We start from the raw sequence: 21,833 nt of genomic DNA on the forward strand, positions 1-21,833 counted from the left end.
TTATATAAAAGTATTTAAATAATAAATACCGATATGATGTAACGTTGGATTCATCTAATTATTAAACATTTATCGTACATAACACGTGTTAATAATCATAAATTTAATTACACATTATTTGATATAAATAAGTACGAATTAGGTAAATTAAAATATTATTAATTATAATAAAACTCAGACACTAATTCTCTCACAAATTTTGATTAGTGTCTAATTGTCATGCAAATACTATAAACTTTCGTTAGTAGTTGCTATCAAATATATGATATAATTGTTCATTAGTTGGGTAGCATTAGTTATTACATCATGCAATAACTAGTAGCATCTAGGTACCACTAGATGTTACCGATTTAGTGTATTTATATAGTTAAATAGAATATATAATATATGATGAATTTGTTTGATAGTAAACTAACATTGGACGCCACTAATTACCGTATATAATAATCAACATAGTATTATAGACGATGATAGTTAGTTACTACCTCCCACAACGATTGAGAGACAAGTAAAACACGTAATATTTAATTTTTCGGCCAATTTCATGATATTAATAAACCTTTTTGTTAACATGGAAAACTAATAAGCTTAGTCAATGGTGATAAACAGGCTTTGACTGTAATTGACATGCTTTTGTAACTATAGTGATAAAGATGGTTGGTTAGAAAAATAAAACAGCAAACATATATACATATAAATATATATGATGTGCCCCTTCTAATAATAAGTTCCAACAAAACAACATCATCATTATGTATTGAATTGAAATTGCCTGTAAATTGTGGCTTAATTTAAATAATCTTTAGTCAACTAATGTAGTTTTGGAGAAAAGGATTAGTCCTAATATAGAAAATCTATGAGATATCCACAAGCTATAAAAGAAATCTGTTAATGAAATGCAAAAGAAAGAAAATAATTTTGTATCAAAAATATGTTAGGGTTCAAATCAGCAACACATCCCCATATCTTTCTTTGATCAACAAAACTTCTTCCCATCTCCAACGTGTCAGGAAATTCCCTTCACCAAAACTTTTCTCAGCATACCAGTGAGAATTTTGTCCGATTTTTGGAAGTAGCAAATGCCATGGAGATATATGTACCTGAAAAGTGGAAATCTACCGTGTGCTGGTCATGATTCAACGAATCTAACTATCCAAACTTGATCGCCGACTGGAATTTGAGTGTGAAAACATGGGTGTTTCTGTCAATTGATTACTGTTTCCCATATCTTTTGTTTTGTGGAGGAGAAAAGTCCCAGATAGAATTGTTACAAAACCACACAATTCTGTTGCAATCTGTGATGCGTTTTGAGTATCCCATTCCTGTTTTTGTAACCACTGGAGTAGGTCATTACAAGGTCCAAACTCAAAAAGATAAGAAAAAGTAAAGAGCCATCAGAAGGGCTAAGTACAGAAAGATGTATTTGCATGCATTGTGGTCAAATACATCTACTTGCAGACATTACCTTGAACATGATCATGCTGGCAATGATTGTAAATGTTGTAAACATGACATAGTAGACTGGAGATATAACAGCTGCATTAAAAGTATCCAGAGCCTGCCAAGGAGGAAATATTCATTCTATACTTAAAAAGTATTCACCAGAGCATACAATTTAACCTTGAGCCAATTGTACAGAAAATTATGCATTAGTAGTTCTTGAATCGTAAATATTAAGTCCAAAGGAGGAAGAAAACAGAAAAAAGCTTAATAAACCAAACCAATATTAGGATCTTCTCACCAATTCTGTATAGCAAAACGAGAATGATTTATTTATTATCCTAACCACAGATATCTTATGTGCAGAGTCAGTTATTACTCCAAAGACCTTTCGGGGGAAAAAAAAGAACTCAGGAAATATTATCTTGAAGGGGCTGCAAAGCAGACCAGCATACTGAGTTGCAAACGATGTTGTGATTAGAAGGACTATACATATGATATCATTTTCAAGCATTAAATGGAGTTGGCAATAAAAATATGAAAAAAGGACAAAAGCAAACGAGACAGTAAATTTCTCAACGCGTACAGATTGGAAATAATCATTATGCTGGCACAAACGGAGTTATTAGGCATATACACAAACAGAGTTTAAGCGCGTCTGCATGACAAGATACTCAACAACTCCACAGGTCTCCACTCACTGAAAAAGTACACAGATGGTGAAACTCAATACATGATGATCCTAGTATTCTATTCACTTTAAGACATGGATGCCGCCCCATTTAGGACTTGCATACTCGAAACCCAACATTTCCAAGGACATTGTAAGACTTTTATGAATTGAGACTACAGATATATTGCTTCCAGAAAATGCATCTGGTTAGTCTAACACCACCCTAACCATGCCTCATAAACATTGCTTCTTCAAAATCGTTGAATTAGCTTTCTTTTCCCTTTTGTCTATTCTCAAATTAGGCAAAAACAGCTAGCTCATTTATTAGTGAAATGTCCATATTATCCAAGGAACGGATACTACTAGAGATGGATATCTCGCAAGGCATATTCGTATGAAATTTTCCAATGATTTATTGATCATGTTCCTCGAGGAATTGTTTGTTTCCACAAGCATAAAACACAAGAAAATGTAGGGAATGCTAATTTTCATTCATCTGATTGTTACTGATTTTTTGTAATGGACAAGCTGCTAATATTCTTATCCCACAAATGAGAGGAAATGGCACATGGTAGCATCTTTTCAAATTAATGAATTTTCTGGAGGTGAAATATACTAATGTATATTAATTGCAAGTTTATCACCAAAGAACACAATCATAGCAGTGCCTGGGTCTCAAAATCAATAGCTCATTTTGTGGTTCTTGCTAATATGGCCAAAACTTTTGAAACACATGAATTTTCCATAAGATATTTGTAATATGAGGCTTTTCAGTTCAATTAAGACACAAATTCTTGAGCATCTTGAGGGAAGAAAAAACAATTGCAGAAAAGTTTTTAGCCTCTTCGCTTCCAACTCAAAAACTCCTTTATTCGAAAAATTCTAAGACTGTTAGTGGAAGATTGGGAAATTGAGTATCTAAGTTGCAGTACCTTGTTCAAATAGTTTATTTGCAGAAGGCAACAGACGATCACAACCACAGTGAAAAACCATGTCTCAAAGAAAATGAATTGGTTCATTCCTGAAAATGACAGCTTCAATGCAATTCCCACTGCTTTCACGCTCATAACCTATATATTTAAATATGAAAGGATTCTGAATTTTTAAAAAATTGAAACAACATTACAAATAACAGAACTGAGAATGATGTACAGACCGTGAGGGAGCCCATGAGAGAGCAAATCCCAACATATACTATCATATGGCTCTGCCCATAACGTGGTACGTATCGGAAAATAAGAATAGCAACTGCAATTAGAATTAGGGCACTGTAGACAAGGAAACCTGAAATAATATTGTTTCCACATTAATTTGATGAAAATAAAGTATTCCTCCTAGCAGATGTTAGTATACTGTATTTCAAAAGGTATGCTAGTGAGAAGAAAAGCAGGCTCTTAACTGACCTAAATTCTGAATGCTCCTTAAACTAGTACTTACTAATGACCTCATAACAATGATCATTTGCTATTGCCTACTTGATATGTCTTAACCTTTGCACCAGTAAGATAATAAACTAAATATAGCTAAACATTCTTCCCACCCAAATCCATTTGAATTTTTGTATATATCAAGAACAACTTTTATGTCCTCAGTTAAAACTAATTGGAAGTGGAAATTAACGCATATAGATGACAAAAGCTACCAATTTTATACTCATGAATCATTACACAAATTAAGGATATATATATATATGTTTATAAATATTAGCATAGGCAAGTAATTGGAATTCCTTCAAATTGGCCTTAACTGGAGCAATCAGATATGAGAATGGTTGAAGTTAACATGTACCTGGTTCTGTTGCAAGGTGCCATACTTCCTTAACAGATTCAATATTTTTCTCCTGTGGAGCATGTAAAACGATAGTAGTAGAGCCCACCACGCATAGAACACAGCCAAGCATGCCAAATATATGCAACTTTTCCTCCAGAATAAAATGTGCAAGCACTGCACTGCATATCAAAGTTTTCTTCACAATGATGCACAACACCCTCAGAATGCAAGCAAAAACAGAACTTGTCTTAAATGAGTATACCTGAAAATAATACTTAGGGCTCCCAATGGTGTTACTAGAATTGCAGGTGCATATGCATAAGCTGCAAAATTAGCTATCTCTCCCAAAATCACTGGGAAAGCATGTTAACTATGTCAATACAAATAAGACATGACACTAAACTAATGAAATTCCTACAGAAACAAAAATTCTAGAATGAAAACAAAGAGGCATAATAAGCAAATTGTAATGCAGGACCGCTATCCTGTCTGGAAAAAAAAATGTTAGTAGGATTAGTTCAAATACCAATTCTTTGAAATATAAATAGGAAAATAATAGGAATTTGAGTAAAGTTTGAAAGAAAATAGTTTCCTAAATCCATGTTTAATTAATTTAAGTTCCATGAATTTGTGTTTCCTGCATTGACAAGTGGAAAAAACAACTCTGTCTTATAGAATCAATGTATATAAGTATAGAGTAGACTCAATTGTCAATTGAATATGAACATTAAGGTAATACATTTTTCATGCAAGGTGATGAAAGCTATGAATAAATTGGGAATATGATAATTTTAAACAAAACAGGGTATCAAAGAACTTCCATTTAGTGCTAATGTATCGTGCCAAACATGTTGATATTCCAGTAATGCTCAAAACTCCGAACCAGATGCAAAAATTAAAAAAAATGGAAGACTACTGGTTATTCTGTCCTTTTACGACTAAAAGACCTACAGCTACAAAGTGCTAACTGGAAATCTTAAAGCCAATTGCCCAGGATTAACGCAAACCTATATTTACCTAGTCACTTCTATATATTTCTCTTTCTTTCTAAGACACCTCTTGGCATATCATCAACCACAGGTTGCTGAGAACAAAACATAGCAAACAATAAACATAACAGTAGAATCTCACATGTCACAGCATCATGTGTCTACATGCTTTTTCCACAAACCATACAGTGTTAGAAGGAAAAAAGCAGAGGAAATGATAGTGCTACAAGCTTCATCGTGTGAAAGAACTGGAAGTGTTACGAACTTACTAGTTATCATCCCAATCCACCACCAAGGTTCGTACAAGTAAGAATACCCTCCTTGACCTGATCAAATGGAGGTGCAGCGTAAACAATTTGATAGAAAATATATCAATGACAAGGTGATGGTATAAGGATGAGATATATATACTAAATATCACTTCAGAAAAACACAACGTCGTTTTCTAATAAAGTCTTCTCTTCTTCACATGCTTGTGGTCTCAAAAGCAAAATCCATAAGCGGTACTAAAACTTCTGCATATTAAAAATGGAAATTAAAAAAAAAAGAAGAGGAAAACCTGCTCTTGTTCCAGTAGCACCAGCTTTCTTCAAACCCTTTTTCTTGATAATAAAGCTAGACCCAATAAAAATACTTGAAGAGACCGCCAAGACAAGCCCACGTACATTGTCTGATGATATCCCCATCGGTTCAAAGAGATATTAAGCGAAAATCTCCCAAATTTGCAGGGCCAAGACTCCCTATGTCAATTCCTTCATCCAGCCATTCGAGAAAACACAATCACAATGAAAACCCATAAACCAAAACGTGAACTTCTGATAATTCTTTAATTAAATATCAGTATAATCATTTTCCCCTGCTCTGTCCTAGTTCTACCTCTCTTTGGTGTAATGCATATTACCCAGAAAATTAACTATACACGCACGCAAGTTAATTGCATGAAAATGTTCGAGATCCCACATGTTTTCACCCTAAAAGACAATCAACAAGATATACAATCAAAGAGGTTCAGGGTTTATAACAAGTATATATATTCATCGACCATATACAGAGACGTGAACGTTGATGATAAACGATGTAAAACTACAATACACGTTGGTGGTGCCAAAAAGAAAGTATTGAAAAGGGTACCTTGTGGCTGCAATCTTGGCGCACTGCAAAGGAGAATGTGGCTAACAAGCCATCTCCTCCATGCCAAGGACAAAAACAATGGTAGTCTTGAATGTTGAAGCCGATGCTGATGGCGTGATGGTGATGTGTCTTTGTTTTTGAAAGCAAACAAAAAAAAAAGAAAAAAAAAAAAGAAAAGAAAAGTTCTGCGTTGGAATTAGACGTGTAAAATAGAAAGAGGGAGAGAGGTGGAGAAGTTGCAGAAGGCGAAGAAGGCGAAGAAGGCAAAGGACGTGTTCCGTTACATGTGCGTCTGGGAAACGAACGGAAAATACAGCCACAATTTAAGATGTATTCCGGATCCCGCGTTATTGGCAGGTGCTGGCATTGATTTTTGCCTTTTGCCCCCTCCTATTTTATTTATTTTCATAAATGCCCCTCTGCTTTCCTTAAATTTTTTATTACTGAGCTGGTGGCAGCCTAATAATTTTACTGAAATATTAAATGGGAAAATCTCTCTGTATCTTTTACTTTCCTAAACTTAAGGCTAGTTTTTATGTGTATATATATATATATATATATATTTCTATATAATTAATAATAAATTATTATAAATAAAACAAAATTAATTATGTATAAAAAGTTTTTTAATATTTCCGATTAAGTAGAGTTGATGGATATTTTTTAAAGGAAATAACACACACACACACACACACTCTCAAGTGAGACATATTTTAAGTAACAAACTTTTTATAAAATAATACTGTGAATAATTACAGAGTTGTATTAATTAAATAATTGTGTTAATTGCAATATCTCATTATTATTTGTAATAATATTTTATTTAGTCTCTAATATGTTACTATTTTTAAAGTTGATTATATATAGAATCTGAAAATTTAAGAAGTAAATTTCATAACTAAGCTAGTTTCTATAATCTTTTAAATTTGTCTAAAATAAGAGAGGTATTATGAAATTTATTTTAAATGGGGACTAAAATTTCGTAATTTTGTTCCGCTTCAACATTTTCTTGTATTATATGACGTAATTATTTAAATGCATATTTGTTTAGAAATTTATTCTATAAAAATTTACTCCATAGTTATAAAAAAAATTGACTAAAATTACGAATTAAAAATATTTACTAAATAACTTGTGTTACATAGCTTAGTTTTTGCATATTATCTATGTAACCATGAATTTAAATCATACAAGCATGTATTATTTTTAACATTTTATTACTCATTTGCTATGACTTCACTCCAAAAATGATTTTAAGCCCATAAAATATTAACTCATATTTTAATATGTCAAAATTTAATAACTTATCATAGTATATGAGAATATGAGTTTGATATAAGCATTTGTGTGGTACTTTTTTTATTATTTGATGAGAATAACAAGAACAAACTTAAATATTACACATTTTATGACAAAACACTCCGACATGATTGCACTGGTGAGCTGAATAAGGTCGGCGAAAGGTTGACAATGGAAGTAGAGCCCGAAGGACACCAAAAAATCTGATTGGCTGGAAAATCAGCACAACGATTATCTTCTCTGTAAACATATTGAATATGGATCATCAAATTCCTAGTTAGACGAATACTAATTACTTGAATGAGATTGGAGCATGCATTTATCTAAATCAATTCATTACAAATAATGCTGTTTAGAACCTGAACAGTAAGCAGACTGTCAATCTCGATAATAACTTTACTCGCACTCATATTCTAGATCATATTCAGACAATTTAAAACGCCTGATAACTCAACTTATAAGACAGAATGCGTCATATATTCATGTCAGAACTCCCATCTTAGTATATTTTATTTAGTTATGAATGATCAAGATAATAATTTAGTCTTATCTTGACATAAATCATTGGAATATTTTTTAATTTTTGAAACATTTTTTTTATTCTCTAATGACTATATTTGTAACGGCCCTGGAAATTTAAAATGAAATATGTGTATTAAAAATGTCAAATCCGGAAGCGAAGTCAAAATTTCGATTAACATCCCTTACACTAAAACCAAAAACGTGCTCAAAATATAAAAGATCAAACTAACTAAAAGAGAAACTCGAAAGTAAAAGCTATGAACATGACTATGGAGTCTTTAGGCGTCCCCTTCGTCGTCTTCATGCGGGACGGGCTCGGGAACAATGTCTTCCTGATCTGAAATGATTAAATAAGGAATGAGCTACACTAGCCCAGTAAAGACATCACCATATCTCACCGTTACGGAGGTAAAGGTTGGTAGAAAACACAAAAAGACCAATGGAGCATAATTTACAACAAATCCTTTTATCAATAATAAAATCTTTACCATTCACTTACCTCGGTGAAATTCATAAAACGATATACGAAAGCAATAACATTATCATCATCATGAAATCATATAAACAGTATAACATAATATTTATCACGCCTTTTGTAATTCAATCATTTCACAACATATTTTTCCTCTTTTACCAGCCTACTAGTATCCATGGGGATCCATAGGGGTCCCGCTACCCGTGAACCCTTAACACTTGTAATCAGATTCCAGGGCCGTCCCCATACCCCGTCCGGTATGGGCGCCAAACTATAAACCTCAATACCCCGTCCGGTATGAGGGTGAAACGGGCCGTCCCCATACCCCGTTCGGTATGAGAGACCACAATCCCGGTAGGGTTCCTTACGGACCCGGTCCGTCCACCATCTCCCAGGATATCTAGTCAGGCTGATCACATTATACAATTATCAATTTACATAACCTTTCATTCCCCTTTTCCTCAGTCGGCATCATCAATTCACACACAAACAAGCAAAACAGTAATTTATGCCAAACAAGACAACATACAGCATCGGTTTCTCAGTCATTCAACCCATAATCAATAAAACAGTAAAATATGCACACGAAACTATGAAATAAAAACATCAGACCTCATACTGAGTTTAAAACTGTGAAATATGCCAAATAACAGTTAACCGACAAACACACTAGACTCGGGCTCCATTAGCGACCTTAAACAATTTCACACATTCGTTGATTCAAGAATTACCGTTTTATCATTATTGAACTTTAATACCGTGATAGGAAATAGGGTGAGGGGTCCTTACTCGTTTCGGGGTCCGAACACGGCTTCACAGTGCGCCTACAAGCTGTCCCTAATTTTTCCTGAATTTTTCCCGGGGAACTGAAACGCATTACTGGTACCTGCACGTGTTCCAAAAAATCCCAAATTAGACCCAGGGCCCCTTTCGGCCAATATCGCAATTCCGGCATGGCGGCGATTTACCTCGGGTTGGCCATTTTTGGCCACACTTACATCGGTCCCTGTGATAAAACAACCCTAGGGCCCTCGGGGAGCCAAAAAATTACGAAAAACCGAAGCTTACCGGCGGCGGTGCTCTCGGGTGCGGCGGCTCTCCGGCGAGGTTCGTGTTTTGGTGATTCGGCTCTGATCAACCTGTAGAGAAAAGAATGGTGATCACGGTGATATAAAAATTGCATCAAACAGAGGCCGGGAAGGGCCTCATCGGAGGCAAAAACCGAGGAGGGGTGCGGCGGCGCTGCTAGGTTTAGGCCGTGTTTTTCGACCGTTTGGCCGGGATTTTTGCTCCGATTTGGCCACAGGGGAACTCAACGTGGAAAAACGAGTCGGGGGTATGAAATTTACCTCGATCGGTGGTCGGAAATCTCCCCGGTGCGGCGGCGGGTGGCGGCGGCCGGCTCCTCCGGCGTCTGGTTCGTCTTCTCCGGCGAGGGCAGGCGGCTAGGGTTTTGTGGTCAGGTGTGGGGGTTCTATTTATACCCTTTTGCCTTTTGATCTCAGCCGTCCATTTTGATTAAATCTGGGCCGTCCGTGCGCGTGCATCTGGGCCGTCCGTGCGATTGCATCTGGGCCGTCCGTGCGCACGCTTGATCTGGGCCGTCCGTGCGCGCGGGGACGCATCTGGACCGTTCGATCGCGCGCACGCGGATCGCCCACGTGGCCCGTTCCCTGGTCGACGTGGTCTTGCCACGCGGCAGGTCCTGGTTGGCCAGGGCTGCTGACTGGGCCGCTGACGTGGCTGCTGACGTGACGCTCTTTTTTTTTTAATTAAACTTAATAAATAAAATTAATAATATAATAACAAAAATGCCCAATTATTTGGGTGTTACAATATCAATATCCTAAAATTATTTACACCGATTTATTATTTACGTGATGCAACTTTTAACACAATATTTACTACTATTGCGAGTATATAGAACGTGCATTATTATTTTCAAACTCAAATTTTTTCCACATTCATTCTCTTAATTGGCTAAGTAATTAGTCGCATGCCATTCCTGGTTACATTTATATTATTTTGATTTAGAGTTACATTTATATTATTTTCATTCATGGTTACATTTAATGATTATGAATTATTACTTTTTATGCAATATCTGAGTCCGAAATTTGGTCCGAAATTAATTTTAACATAAAAAAAATGTATAAAAAACTTATTTTTGAAATTAATAAAATTAATTTAATAAGAAATTACGAAAAAAATAGGTTGATGATGAAATTAAAAATAATTTTTAAAAAAATAGATGAAAATTTAGGTTCGGATGATTTTTTGAAAGAAAAATCGAAAAATAAAGGTCAAAACGTAATTAGAAAAAATTGCGCCACATAGGACTACCCAGTCTGCAGTCTAGATGAATCGGAGCGTGCCGCGTGGCAAAGCACGCTGACTCGATGCCATGCAGAAGACCACGCTGGCGATCCGCGTGCCTCGCGATCGGACTGTTCGGAAGCGTTCCCGTGCGCGTAGACGTTTTGAATCTGTTCCCTCATCAGGCGCGATTAGATGATTGCGATTAAATGTGATGAACGGTCTAAATTCGTTCCCTCTTTAAATGGAATTAGACGGTCAAGATCAAATCGTGATGAACGGTTCAGATTCATTTCCTCTTTAAACGTGATCGGACGATCGAGATAAAACGCAATGAACGACCTATATTAACGCGAGACAAGTATAAATATTTCACATCACACCAAACCCAAACCCTGGCCACCAGCCTTCCGCCGGAGAAAAAAAACCAGTCACCGAAGAAGGGAGCTGACCGCCGTCTGCCGCAGCGTTGGAGCCACCTCCGACTGCCAAAAAATGGTAAAAATTCTCTTATCCGCTTATAATTTGATTTCGAACACCCCCATGGCCAAATCAGAACAAAAATAACGATGGGTGAGCCAAAAATTTCAGACAAAATTTGCCGACACCGCTACAGGCAAAACCCGCAACTGCCTCTGATGAATCCTTTCCCATTTTCCGTTTTATGCGATTTTTTCACCATTGTGTTCACCGTTATATTTTCTACAAGTTGACAGAAGAAAAACGTTCAGTCACGAAGGTGAGCCAACAAAGCCGGGGCACTAAAAAATTTTACCACTGGTAGGTTTTCTGTTTTTTGACTTTTTTCGGCCAACCAATGCTCCCTAACGTATTTTCTCGTATGGATGTGTATAAAACTGGCCGAAACTGATTAAAACTGGCCAAAAACGGCCAAGCCGAGGCAAATCACAGTCGGGGGCGATGGTGCTACCGTGCAAAATTTTGAAATTGGCCGAAAAAGGCTTTTAATACCGATTTTGAGTTTTTTGAAGTATTTTTAGGTACGTGAAATGTATTTTAATCTCTGTAAAAAAGTTCAAAAACTTGGAGACCGCTAGTAGACGCAGTAGAAAGTTCAATGTTTCGTATACCGATTCGGGTAAAAATCTCTCACCTTATTCTCTGTTATAGAATTGAAGCTTAATAATTGATAATATGGTATTTTGTGTAATTTAAAAAACTTTGAGAATAATTATATATTACTAATGAAGGTGAAACCAGTTAGTTATTATTTGTTGTTCTGTGTAACTGATTGTTGAATTTACAGCTTTAAATACATGATGATATACTGTAATAGTTAAACAATTTAGTTGTGCTTCGTTGATATATATATTACTTGTCTTGCATGATTTACGGTTGATTTTTGAAATTGAAAATTTATATGCAAATGAAAAATTATTTAGTCATGTGAATTAATGAATGATAGCTTTACTGGATATTCTGAGAGATGGTGGACGGACCGGGTACATGGGGAACCTTACCGTGAACGTTGCCTCATACTATACGGGGTATCGATAAATGATATTTTTGGTGCTGATACCGGATGAGGTATGAGGACGACTCAATTCACTCTCATACCGAACGGGGTATTGATGGATGATATTTTTCACGCTCATACCAGACGAGATATGAGAACGGTCAGTTAGTTGACAATATTGGATATTGATTCACACGTAGTGAGGAATCCCTATGAGCCCTCAGGGATACTAGTAGGCAAATAAAAATAGAAAGTTGTTGTTCTTGCTCACTCGAATATGAGATTAGAATGTTAATTGAGTTATTATCTTCATAAGTCGATTTTAGAAATCTCGCAATAGTAAATATATGCAATAAATAGTTTTCCTTATGATAAATGAATTTACTTAAATCAAGAGTTCAATTTATTATTTTTATAATTTTTACCAACATTCACTTTCTGTATCGGTGAGTAGTGTGATATTCTTATTGAGGTAGTGTAACTCACTATTTCATTAATTATTTCAGATTAAGAGAACCAAAACTCAGATTCCAATCAACAATAGGATTGTGAATAGTTCATTAACCGGATTCCTTTTAGAAGATAGTGAAAGTCGTCCTAGAATGCTCAACATACTGCTTTTTATTTATTTTTTTTGCTTTTGTTTGTTCTTTTAGAAGAATTATTTCCTTAACTCTATTGAACATTCTAAATTATTGTGTAAGGAATGTAAACTCTAAACTCTATTATTTCACTTTTGTACTTAATTTATGATTTTATTTACTTTTAAGTTTCGAACTTTTATATTTTATGTTGTTAATTAGATTATATTATCGAAGAAAAATATTTAGAAATTATAATTTTCTAATTCGTAGTTCAATTTAATAAGCTGTTGTTACTAATGTAGCGCCCGGGAAATTGAAGAAGGAAAAAAAAAAGAAAAAAAAGAGGGGGCCACGTCAGCAGACCCAGTCAGCAGTCCCGGCCAACCAGGACTTGCCACGTGGCAAAACCACGTCGACCGGGGACGGGCCACGTTGGTGATCCACGTATGCACGATCGGACGACCCAGATCAAGCGTGCGTACGGACGGCCCAAATGAAATCGCACGGACGGCCCAGATTTAATCAAAAACCGGACGGCCCAGATTAAAACCAAATGGACGGCTGAGATCAAAAGGCAAAAGGGTATAAATAGAACCCCCACACCAGACCACAAAAACCCTAGCCGCCTGCCCTCGCCGGAGAAGACGAACCAGACGCCGGAGACGCCGGCTGCCGCCACCCGCCGCCGCACCGGGGAGATTTTCGACCGCCGATCGAGGTAAATTTCATACTCCCGACTCGTTTTTCCACGCTGATTTCTCATGTGGCCAAATCGGAGCCAAAATCCCGGCCAAAACCCAGCGGCGCCGTCGCGCCCCTTCTCGGTTTTTGCCTCCGATGAGGCCCTTCCCGGCCTCGGTTTAATGCAATTTTTATATCACCGTGATCACCATTCTTTTCTCTACAGGTTGATCGGAGCCGAATCGCCAAAACACGAACTTCACCGGAGAGCCGCCGCACCCGAGAGCACCGCCGCCGGTAAGCTTCGATTTTCCGTAATTTTTTGGTCCCCCGAGGGCCCTAGGGTTGTTTTATCGCAAGGATCGATGCAAGTGTGGCCGAATTTGGCCGGAAACGGCCAAACTTAGGCGAATCGCCGCTGTAAGCGGCGGCGCCGTCGCTGGAGCACGGCGGAGCCGCCGTGCCAGAATTGCGATATTGGTTAAAAAGGGGCCCTGGGCCTAATTTGGGATTTTTTGGAACACATACAGTTACCAGTAGTGCGTTTCAGTTCCCCGAGAAAAATTCAGGGAAAATTAGGGACAGCCTGCAGGCGCACTGTGAAACCGTGTTCGGACCCCGAAACGAGTAAGGACCCCTCACCCTATTTCCTATCACGGTATTAAAGTTCAATAAATGATAAAATGGTATTTGATGAATCAACGAATGTGTGAAATTGCTTAAGGTCGCTAATGGAGCCCAAGTCTAGTGTGGTTGTCGGTTAACTGTTATTTGGCCTGTTTTACAGTTTTAAATGCAGTATGAGGTTTGATGTTTTCATTTTATAGTTTCGTGTGCATATTTTACTGTTTTATTGATTATGGATTGAATGACTGGGATATTGATGCTGTATGTTGTCTGTTTGGCATAAATTACTGTTTTGCTTGTTTGTATGTGGATTAATGATGCTGACTGAGGAAAAAGGGAATGAAAGATTATGTAAATGGGTAATTGTATAACGTGGTCAACCTGACTAGATATCCTGCAAGATGGTGGACGGACCGGGTCCGTAGGGAACCCTACCGGGATTGTGGTCTCCCATACCGGACGGGGTATGGAGATCTTATGTGTTTTGGCGCCCATACCGGACGGGGTATGGGGACGGCCCGTTTCACCCTCATACCGGACGATGTAATGAGGTTTATAGTTTTGGCGCCCATACCGGACGGGGTATGGGGACGGCCCTGGAATCTGATTTCAAGCGTTAAGGGTTAACGGGTAGTGGGACCCCTATGGATCCCCATGGATACTAGTGGGCTGGTAAATGAGGAAAATATGTTGTGTAACGATTGAATTACAAAAGGCTTGATAAGTATTATGTTATACAGTTCATATATGGTTTCATGATGATGATAATGTTATTGCTTTTGTATACTGTTTTATGGTTTTCACCGAGGTAAGTGGATGGTGAATGATTTATTATTGATAAAAGAATTTGTTGTAAATTATGCTCCATTGGTCTTTTTGTGTTTTCTACCCACCTTTACCTCCGTGACGGTGAGATATCGTGATGTCTTTACTGGGTTAGTGTAGCTCATTCATTATTTAATCATTTCAGATCAGGATGACATCGTTCCCGAGCCGGTTCCGCAGGAGGACGACGAAGGGGACGCCTAAAGACTCCATAGTCATATTCGTAGCTTTTACTTTCAAGTTTCTCCTTTAGGTAGTTTGATCTTTTATATTTTGTGAGTACGTTTTTGGTTTTAGTGTAAGGGATGTTATTCGAATTTTTGACATCGCTTCCGCATTTGATATTTTTAATATATTTCATTTTAAATTTCCGGGACCGTTACAACTAATATTATTATGGACTACCTTTACTTAAATAACTAATTTTTATTATTTCTTGTTAATATGATTTTTTTTGTTTTTATTTAATTATTTTTTTAGAAGAAGATTTAAAAAAAAAAACAAAGTAAATTTAAAGGGTGGAGATATAGGTGCATCGGAACAGTGATGGGAATTCGCCCTGTTCGGCCCGGTCACCCTAATAGTGGGCTTAAATCTGTTTTAGAAACCAGAAGCTCTTGGAACCTCGCTTAAACCCTAGCCCGAAGATTGAACAAGGCAAGGAGAAGTTCGAACCTCCCATGCACCGGGACTTTTTACACAATCACAAATCTACTTGATTTGAATATCTGTAGGACTGACAAAGCTTTGCAAAATTCACTTATTTTTCCGTTCTCCCTATATTTCAAGCTACACAGGCTGAACTCGGGTCCCCTATCTTTTTCTTATATTCCTCGTAGTCTTTCGGCCTTCAGTCGAAGGCGGAGACCGTAACCGCTCGCGCGTAAGAGGAATTCCATATATCCCCATCCAGTCTTAGTCAAAAGCTCAAGAAAAAGAGGAAAGCATCTAATACAATGGCGACGCCTTTCCATGCTCGAGCTGTCAAGTCCTTAAACAAATCCCCCGGTCGCAGGAGATTTGTTGTATGCACTCTTGCTTATTCTTTCGTTCTTTCTATTTTTTTTTTTAAATCTCTGCATTACGTGCTCATGTATGTTTACGGGTTTATGTACATACATGCATGCCTGTATTCACGTGTCATCTCTAAGTCTCTAAAACCTTCGCTTATGTTCTTCTTTTTCTTGTTGTTAATTGGTGATGCTTGATATTCTCCGTGCAGTTCAAGACAAAGTCCCAGCAGATAGAGGATATTGACATCAATGTCTTCCGAAGCCTTGATAAAATTAAGGCTGAGCCTTCTGAGGGGTCCTCTTTTTTCCGTGATTGCCTTATAGAGTGGAGGGTATGTTTTATTTTGAAAAACTTCTGATTTTACTTTGAAGTGGCTGGTGTTATCGCTTTGGTAATTATACAGTGTAGTATGCGGAGAACTAAACCTTTTAGAGAGGTTAGGATTTGATAGAGAACAATTAGTGGAGATTTCAATTTGTCTCTTTGTTCACCTTTGTTGCGGCACTTGAGCTCATCTGTTATTATTTTATTTTGACAAAATTTCAGCTTAGCTATGATTTGCAAAAGATTTGTTAACCTGCTCACTACTAATCCCGACCTGTTGTCTATCAATTTTTGGAATTTATTATTTGTAGCTTTTTGGGGTCTTTTGGTGTTTCACTTGCTTAGTTCTTTGCTCGCTAGAGTTCTGTATCCTTTGTTCAACTGCAAAATATAGTAGTTAGCTTTCAGGAAAAAAGAAAACTAATGTAAATTTTAGAATTACTAGGCACTTGATTGTTCTTGTTTTTGCTTTCTTGTTTTGTCCTGTTGATCACCATTGACATTCTTTTATTTGGGCGATATCCAGGAATTAAATACTGCAGAGGATTTTATTTCGTTTTATGAGGAAATGATGCCATTTGTCCAGACATTGCCCTTGGTTCTACTGCACAAGGAATTGATATTTTCAAAACTCCAGTCTAGATTACAGATGAAGGCAAGACTATCGCTAGAGCCTATTCTCAGGTATGCCAGTCTATGCCTCATTGATTTTTTGTTTAAGCTTTTACTTAGAAGAACTCTTGTTGAAACTATTTCATATTTTCACGGTCTGTTTAACCCTGACAGTATGCATGAGTTATCACTGTCATATAAGTTGGCTTTTGAATCAGGATCTCTTTAACTCCTGTTCTTTACCATTTTCAAATAAAAAGTATCTATCGAGTCTGGAGATTGTTTTGGTTGGATATGGGCTTCCATACCCTTACTTATATCAATATTTTAGACTGAAAGCAAGATACTTCACTTGGTAAAAGAACAGACATTTGTACATGCATGAAATCCCTTCTAACATAAATAGGAAGCAACCCTTGCCAGGATAAGACATAATGAACTATGACCATACACAAATCAGCTATTTAGTTTGGAAGATGATTCTCGTGGCAGTTTTCCAGAATGCTCTCTGCTTGATGATAAATGGAGCAATTTCATCAGTTAACAGGAAAACTGGAAATATTATTGTTAAATGCCATTTATGAAACTCAGTTGTAATTGGTTACTTGTCTTTTTTTTTGAAATATAATTGGTTACTTGTCTTCAATGGCCCAATGAAACCTAAAACGATGAAATAAGCTTATCCTGCTTAACTGCCTCTTGGACGAGGTTAAGAGGGCACTGTATTGTGATACCTATGCAGTTCAAATGATAGACTTTAATCTTATGGAGTATGCATATTGGTGTATTCGTAGCTTATTCTACCTCTTGAAATTGAATGCATTTTTGCAGGCTGATGGCTGCTTTTTCTAGAGATCTTCTGGAGGACTTTACACCGTGAGTTTTTTCTGTACTGACTTTCTGTGTGACTCAGTCTATTGACCATTCTCCTATTCATCTGCCCTTTTTATTATTCAGGTTGACTTTCTTTGGACATGCTTTTAGAAGTATTTGCTTTGGGGTGGATTGGTTGGTTTTTGCTCATTGCTTGATCATTTCTGTGCGAGATGATTATGTTTGTGTGTGTTTGTGTTTGCATGGGTGCATATGCATGACTTTATCTGGATCTTTGCAGTGATAAATTGTTTCAGTTCGCGGTACATGTTTCAAAGTGATGGTTGAACACTGCTTTTAGCCTTAAAACTACAGGAATGTTATCCTGAAATCCTAAAACATGGACCCCATTTGAGGAAGGAAATCTAAACATAAAGTTAGACTAAATAGGAGTAAAAGTTCATTTTGTAATTTTCTAGTTTTATTTCCTAAAGATTAGGTATATATGGGCAGTGAATTTATTGCATTTATATGCATAAATACATTCCTAATTATATTGATATATATTTTTGCATTCAGGAAGGCTTTTAATTTTCCTAACATTGTTTTTGGTAGAGAAAAAGGATTGATATTATAGACAGGCATGAAAAGTGGTGCAATCCATATATAGGAGAGGCTTAACATATTGGGAAGAGAAAGAATATCTAAGGTTTCCCCAAATCCTTACCATTGTTGAGAAAGTGAACATTAAAACATCAACAAAATAATCAGGGTTTAGAACTAATGATCTCTATTGTTAGCATAGAGAGAAAGAGAGCCATCAAAATCCTTTGTTCTTTCTTTCCAAATTACCCAGATGGTAGCCATAGGAATAATAGACATAAGCTTTCATGATATAACCTTTTGGAAACTAATCTTCCAATTTTATCCTCCTGGGCCTTTTGTTTTTAATTTTGCACATTGTTTGTTGTTTGTTCTGCTCATTTCTTATGTATCTTGGTTGCAATCAGTTTTTTGCCTAGGCTTGTGGCTACAATAGTGACGCTTCTCAACAGTGGAGGTGATAAAGAGCCAGAGATTGTTGAGCAGGTCTAACTATTAAATTTGCAGAAAAAAATGAAAAAGCTTAAACTATTGATATTCTCTCTCTTTTTCAGTCCCTCTAAATCTGGCTTGACGGCATACATATTTGCAAATTCTAATTTTAGATATGTGGCTCTTCTGGCAGATTTTCATGTCATTATCATATACCATGATGTATCTACAGAAGTATCTCATGCAGGACATTGTATATGTACTCAAGTAAGTTCTGTTTTGATGTTCTTTGAATTCTGAGAAGATGTACAGGCTCTAAGTGTTTGTCTAACTTATGCGTCTTTTAGGTTTGCACTGGGATAGACATTACCTTGGTTGATTTTGCGATGTAGAGAATAACATTCATGAAAAGATTTTCATATGAACTAAGTTCTAGAAAACCATATCTCAGTTCCAAGTGGGGAAAGAGGAACTTTTCTCGCTTTTTTATTTCATGGTTTTACATTTCTTATTTGTTGAAGGTTTTTCCTCTGCTTAAGTGGTTTTTGGGGAAAGAATTTTAACTATTGAGACATGAAGAAGTAAGAAAACAAGTTCATTTACTGTATTTTGTTTTAACATGTGGATGAAGAATCTCTTACCATGTGTTGAAGGTGAGGCTTAGAGAGAAAAATTATGAGAACAAGAACTAATTGTATCTAGTAGCTCTGAAATTATAAATTATAACATTAGGTAATACTAGTTTTTGTGCGTGCTATGTTCTCTTCGGCTTATATATATTTTAAATATGCATGTATTATACTTTATTAATTTAAATATATTATTTAATTTGACTATTATTACAAAAATATTAATTGTAATTTTTTTTTTGGTGCTAATGGTAAGTAATATAATTGTGCATGCATATTTATGAGGATTTTGGGACCTGATTGATATTTAACTTATTTGTTATGTATACAGGTTGCACTCCGTTAGTTCCAGTTAATAGTATACTTTTTTTTTTTTTGGAAAAAAATTATAAGTACAATTGTGGCATGCATTACATTATGGACGCCAACATGTTTCTTTATTATAATTATTAAATAAAAACTTTAAATTATTTTTTGTAAAAATTATAAATACACATGACATTTATCTAATAAATGGGTACGGTATTCTAATAATACAATAGAATATTTATGTAACTATTTATTTTGAAAATAAAATAAAACTTAGTTATTGATTTAATTATAAAAATAAACTTTACTTGCTTGATATTATATGTTGATTAATAAATTACAATATATCTACTACCTGTGAATGTAAGACACATATTTAATGCATAAGAGATAAACTTATGATAAAAAAAGAAAAAAAAAAAGAATTATAAGTATAATATCTAAAACTTATTTTTATATATAAAATATTTGTGATAAGAGGGCGCATCATGAGTCTTTTAATACTCCATCAAATATCCCGAATCTTTTTTTAGCTGTAGATTAGAACTTGTCACTATTTCATGGTTCATTGAGTTCCATAAGTATTACATGATCATTAAGTCTACTTTATTCCATGCATCGAATCTCGGATTTCCTTTTATCTTGTTCCTAGAAGATGATTGAGTTCCTTTTCCTTTCAAATAGTTTCAAATAAATTGAGACAACTTAAAATAACATTTTCCATTCAATTGATATAATCTTTGAATATGTTATGTTATTGATTGGTTGAAGAGAACTTCTCCGGTTTGGTAAGTGATGTTAGAAGATGGCTTCATCTTTGTCATTTCTGACATCTTCTCTAGAATGGTAACTTCTGGTCTCCATTTGTTAGAATTTGGCAACCGAGAGGTCTGATAATATACCTTTGTTTTTGCGAGCTCATGGTGCCTTCTAATGGATTGCTATTTTCTACTGCATGCGTTTTAGCAATAATAATTATTTACATAGACACTTTCGTACATCACAACGTAACTCTGAACAACTTTACTTGTTCTTTCTTTTTGGCAGAGTTACACAAAAATTAAGATATTACCCAAAAGATTACGTCCAAGAGTTTATGGCAGAGGCAGTATCATTCTTGCTAAGAAATGCACCTGACGAACTGTTTACAAAATGTACTAAGAATGTTTCGATGATTTGAATGAGTAATTTTGTTCTTTTATTTTCCTAGAACAATTTGATTATGCTACACAAATCTGAAGATCTCTAGAGCATAATATACATTGTTGTGAACTGAAATGTAATAGGTGTGAAGAAGATCATGCTTGAAGTTGTGAAGAAACCACTTGTTAGGATAAAATCTGGAGTAACTGCTTTGCTTTTTTACATTATGCGGGGAATCTCAATGACACTACATTCAAAAGCAGGAAGAGCTTTTAAATTAGTGATGGGAGATTCAATATTTGTTATTGGTGATAAATTAAAAAGAGGTAAGATTTTCTTTGTAACATCTGAATACATATTTTTCTTGTATGTGTATCTCATGCATATATTTAATGTTGTTATTTTTTAGTGTTTAACAGTTTGTAAACCATTATACAATGAAATTGATTGGGGGGAGGAGGGAGATGGTCCAATTAATTAATATGTAGAGAGTTATATTTTCTTTTTGAGAGAAAAAAAGGGGAAAAAACATTGAAAGAGCGCCAAGGCAGTGCTGCTGATGCATAACTGAAGGTTCTAGAGTGAATATATTTCAATAATGAATTGTAATGTTTATGTTTTCTTGAGGTATTAGCAACTAGTATATAATATGGAATAAGTTTACTATTACCTATTTGATTAGGGTGCTTATTAGTCATTTTTTTTGTTGCGCTATCTCAAAAAAAAAATTAGTTATTTTTTTTTTTATTGTGGGTTAATCAATAATTTAACTTATTTTCTTATTTTTTAGCTTTTCTGTGTTGATTTTATTTTAGTGCATATAAATAAGATACTCTAACTTAATTATCAAGTAGACTATTTATTATTATTATTCACATATTTAGATATTGATTAGATTATCGAGGTCTGTCTCTAAATTTAATTCTTAATAAAATTTTTCTAAGTTTTGTGCTCAAACTCTCTGTCATATATCAGTTGGTATCAAAGCATAAACTCGGTTCATCAAGCCACCTTAGTTTATTTGTTCCTACTTTACAGAACACAATCCTACTACTGCTGAAAAAAAGAAAAACCAAATGTAACCGATTAGCATCCTAATTAAATAGGCAATAATAGATTTATTTCATATTATATTTAGTTCCTAT

General features: G+C 35.6%; 2 protein-coding genes across 3 annotated transcripts in view; one reads left to right on the forward strand and one right to left on the reverse strand.

The window, feature by feature from the left end:
- Positions 1-724: 724 nt before the first annotated feature.
- On the reverse strand, positions 725-6,297 carry LOC110811964 (putative magnesium transporter NIPA2). The gene is made up of 9 exons (XM_022038597.2): positions 6,004-6,297; positions 5,432-5,624; positions 5,142-5,198; positions 4,146-4,236; positions 3,902-4,062; positions 3,270-3,397; positions 3,046-3,183; positions 1,466-1,558; positions 725-1,322 (listed from the first exon to the last, which is right to left on the reverse strand). Exons 2-9 carry the CDS (start codon positions 5,556-5,558, stop codon positions 1,146-1,148), a joined length of 972 nt encoding a protein of 323 aa, XP_021894289.1. The 5' UTR covers positions 5,559-5,624; positions 6,004-6,297; the 3' UTR covers positions 725-1,145.
- A 9,102-nt stretch (positions 6,298-15,399) lies between these two features.
- LOC110811975 (ARM repeat superfamily protein) overlaps positions 15,400-21,833 on the forward strand; it is a 40,872-nt gene continuing 34,438 nt past the window's right edge. For both annotated transcript variants that reach the window (XM_088215436.1, XM_088215437.1), the window contains exons 1-8: positions 15,400-15,834; positions 16,032-16,154; positions 16,674-16,831; positions 17,591-17,635; positions 18,583-18,661; positions 18,801-18,874; positions 20,593-20,699; positions 20,832-21,014. In XM_088215436.1, the coding sequence (XP_088071562.1) occupies positions 15,766-15,834; positions 16,032-16,154; positions 16,674-16,831; positions 17,591-17,635; positions 18,583-18,661; positions 18,801-18,874; positions 20,593-20,699; positions 20,832-21,014 (838 nt within the window). In that variant the 5' untranslated portion in view covers positions 15,400-15,765. The remainder of the gene's footprint in view (positions 15,835-16,031; positions 16,155-16,673; positions 16,832-17,590; positions 17,636-18,582; positions 18,662-18,800; positions 18,875-20,592; positions 20,700-20,831; positions 21,015-21,833) is intronic.

This window comes from Carica papaya, chromosome 3 (assembly GCF_054855325.1).
Source record: "Carica papaya isolate Zhongbai chromosome 3, ASM5485532v1, whole genome shotgun sequence".
Lineage (NCBI taxonomy): Eukaryota > Viridiplantae > Streptophyta > Magnoliopsida > Brassicales > Caricaceae > Carica > Carica papaya.

Bases quoted from the DNA above. Each gene is read 5' to 3' on its own strand.
- LOC110811964 (XM_022038597.2), bottom strand. From the start codon at position 5,558: ATGGGGATATCATCAGACAATGTACGTGGGCTTGTCTTGGCGGTCTCT. The intron at 3,398-3,901 runs GTACATGTTAAC...ATATTATTTCAG, and splicing joins GCACCTTGCAACAGAACCAG to GTTTCCTTGTCTACAGTGCC. The intron at 3,184-3,269 runs GTCTGTACATCA...TTAAATATATAG, and splicing joins CTCTCATGGGCTCCCTCACG to GTTATGAGCGTGAAAGCAGT.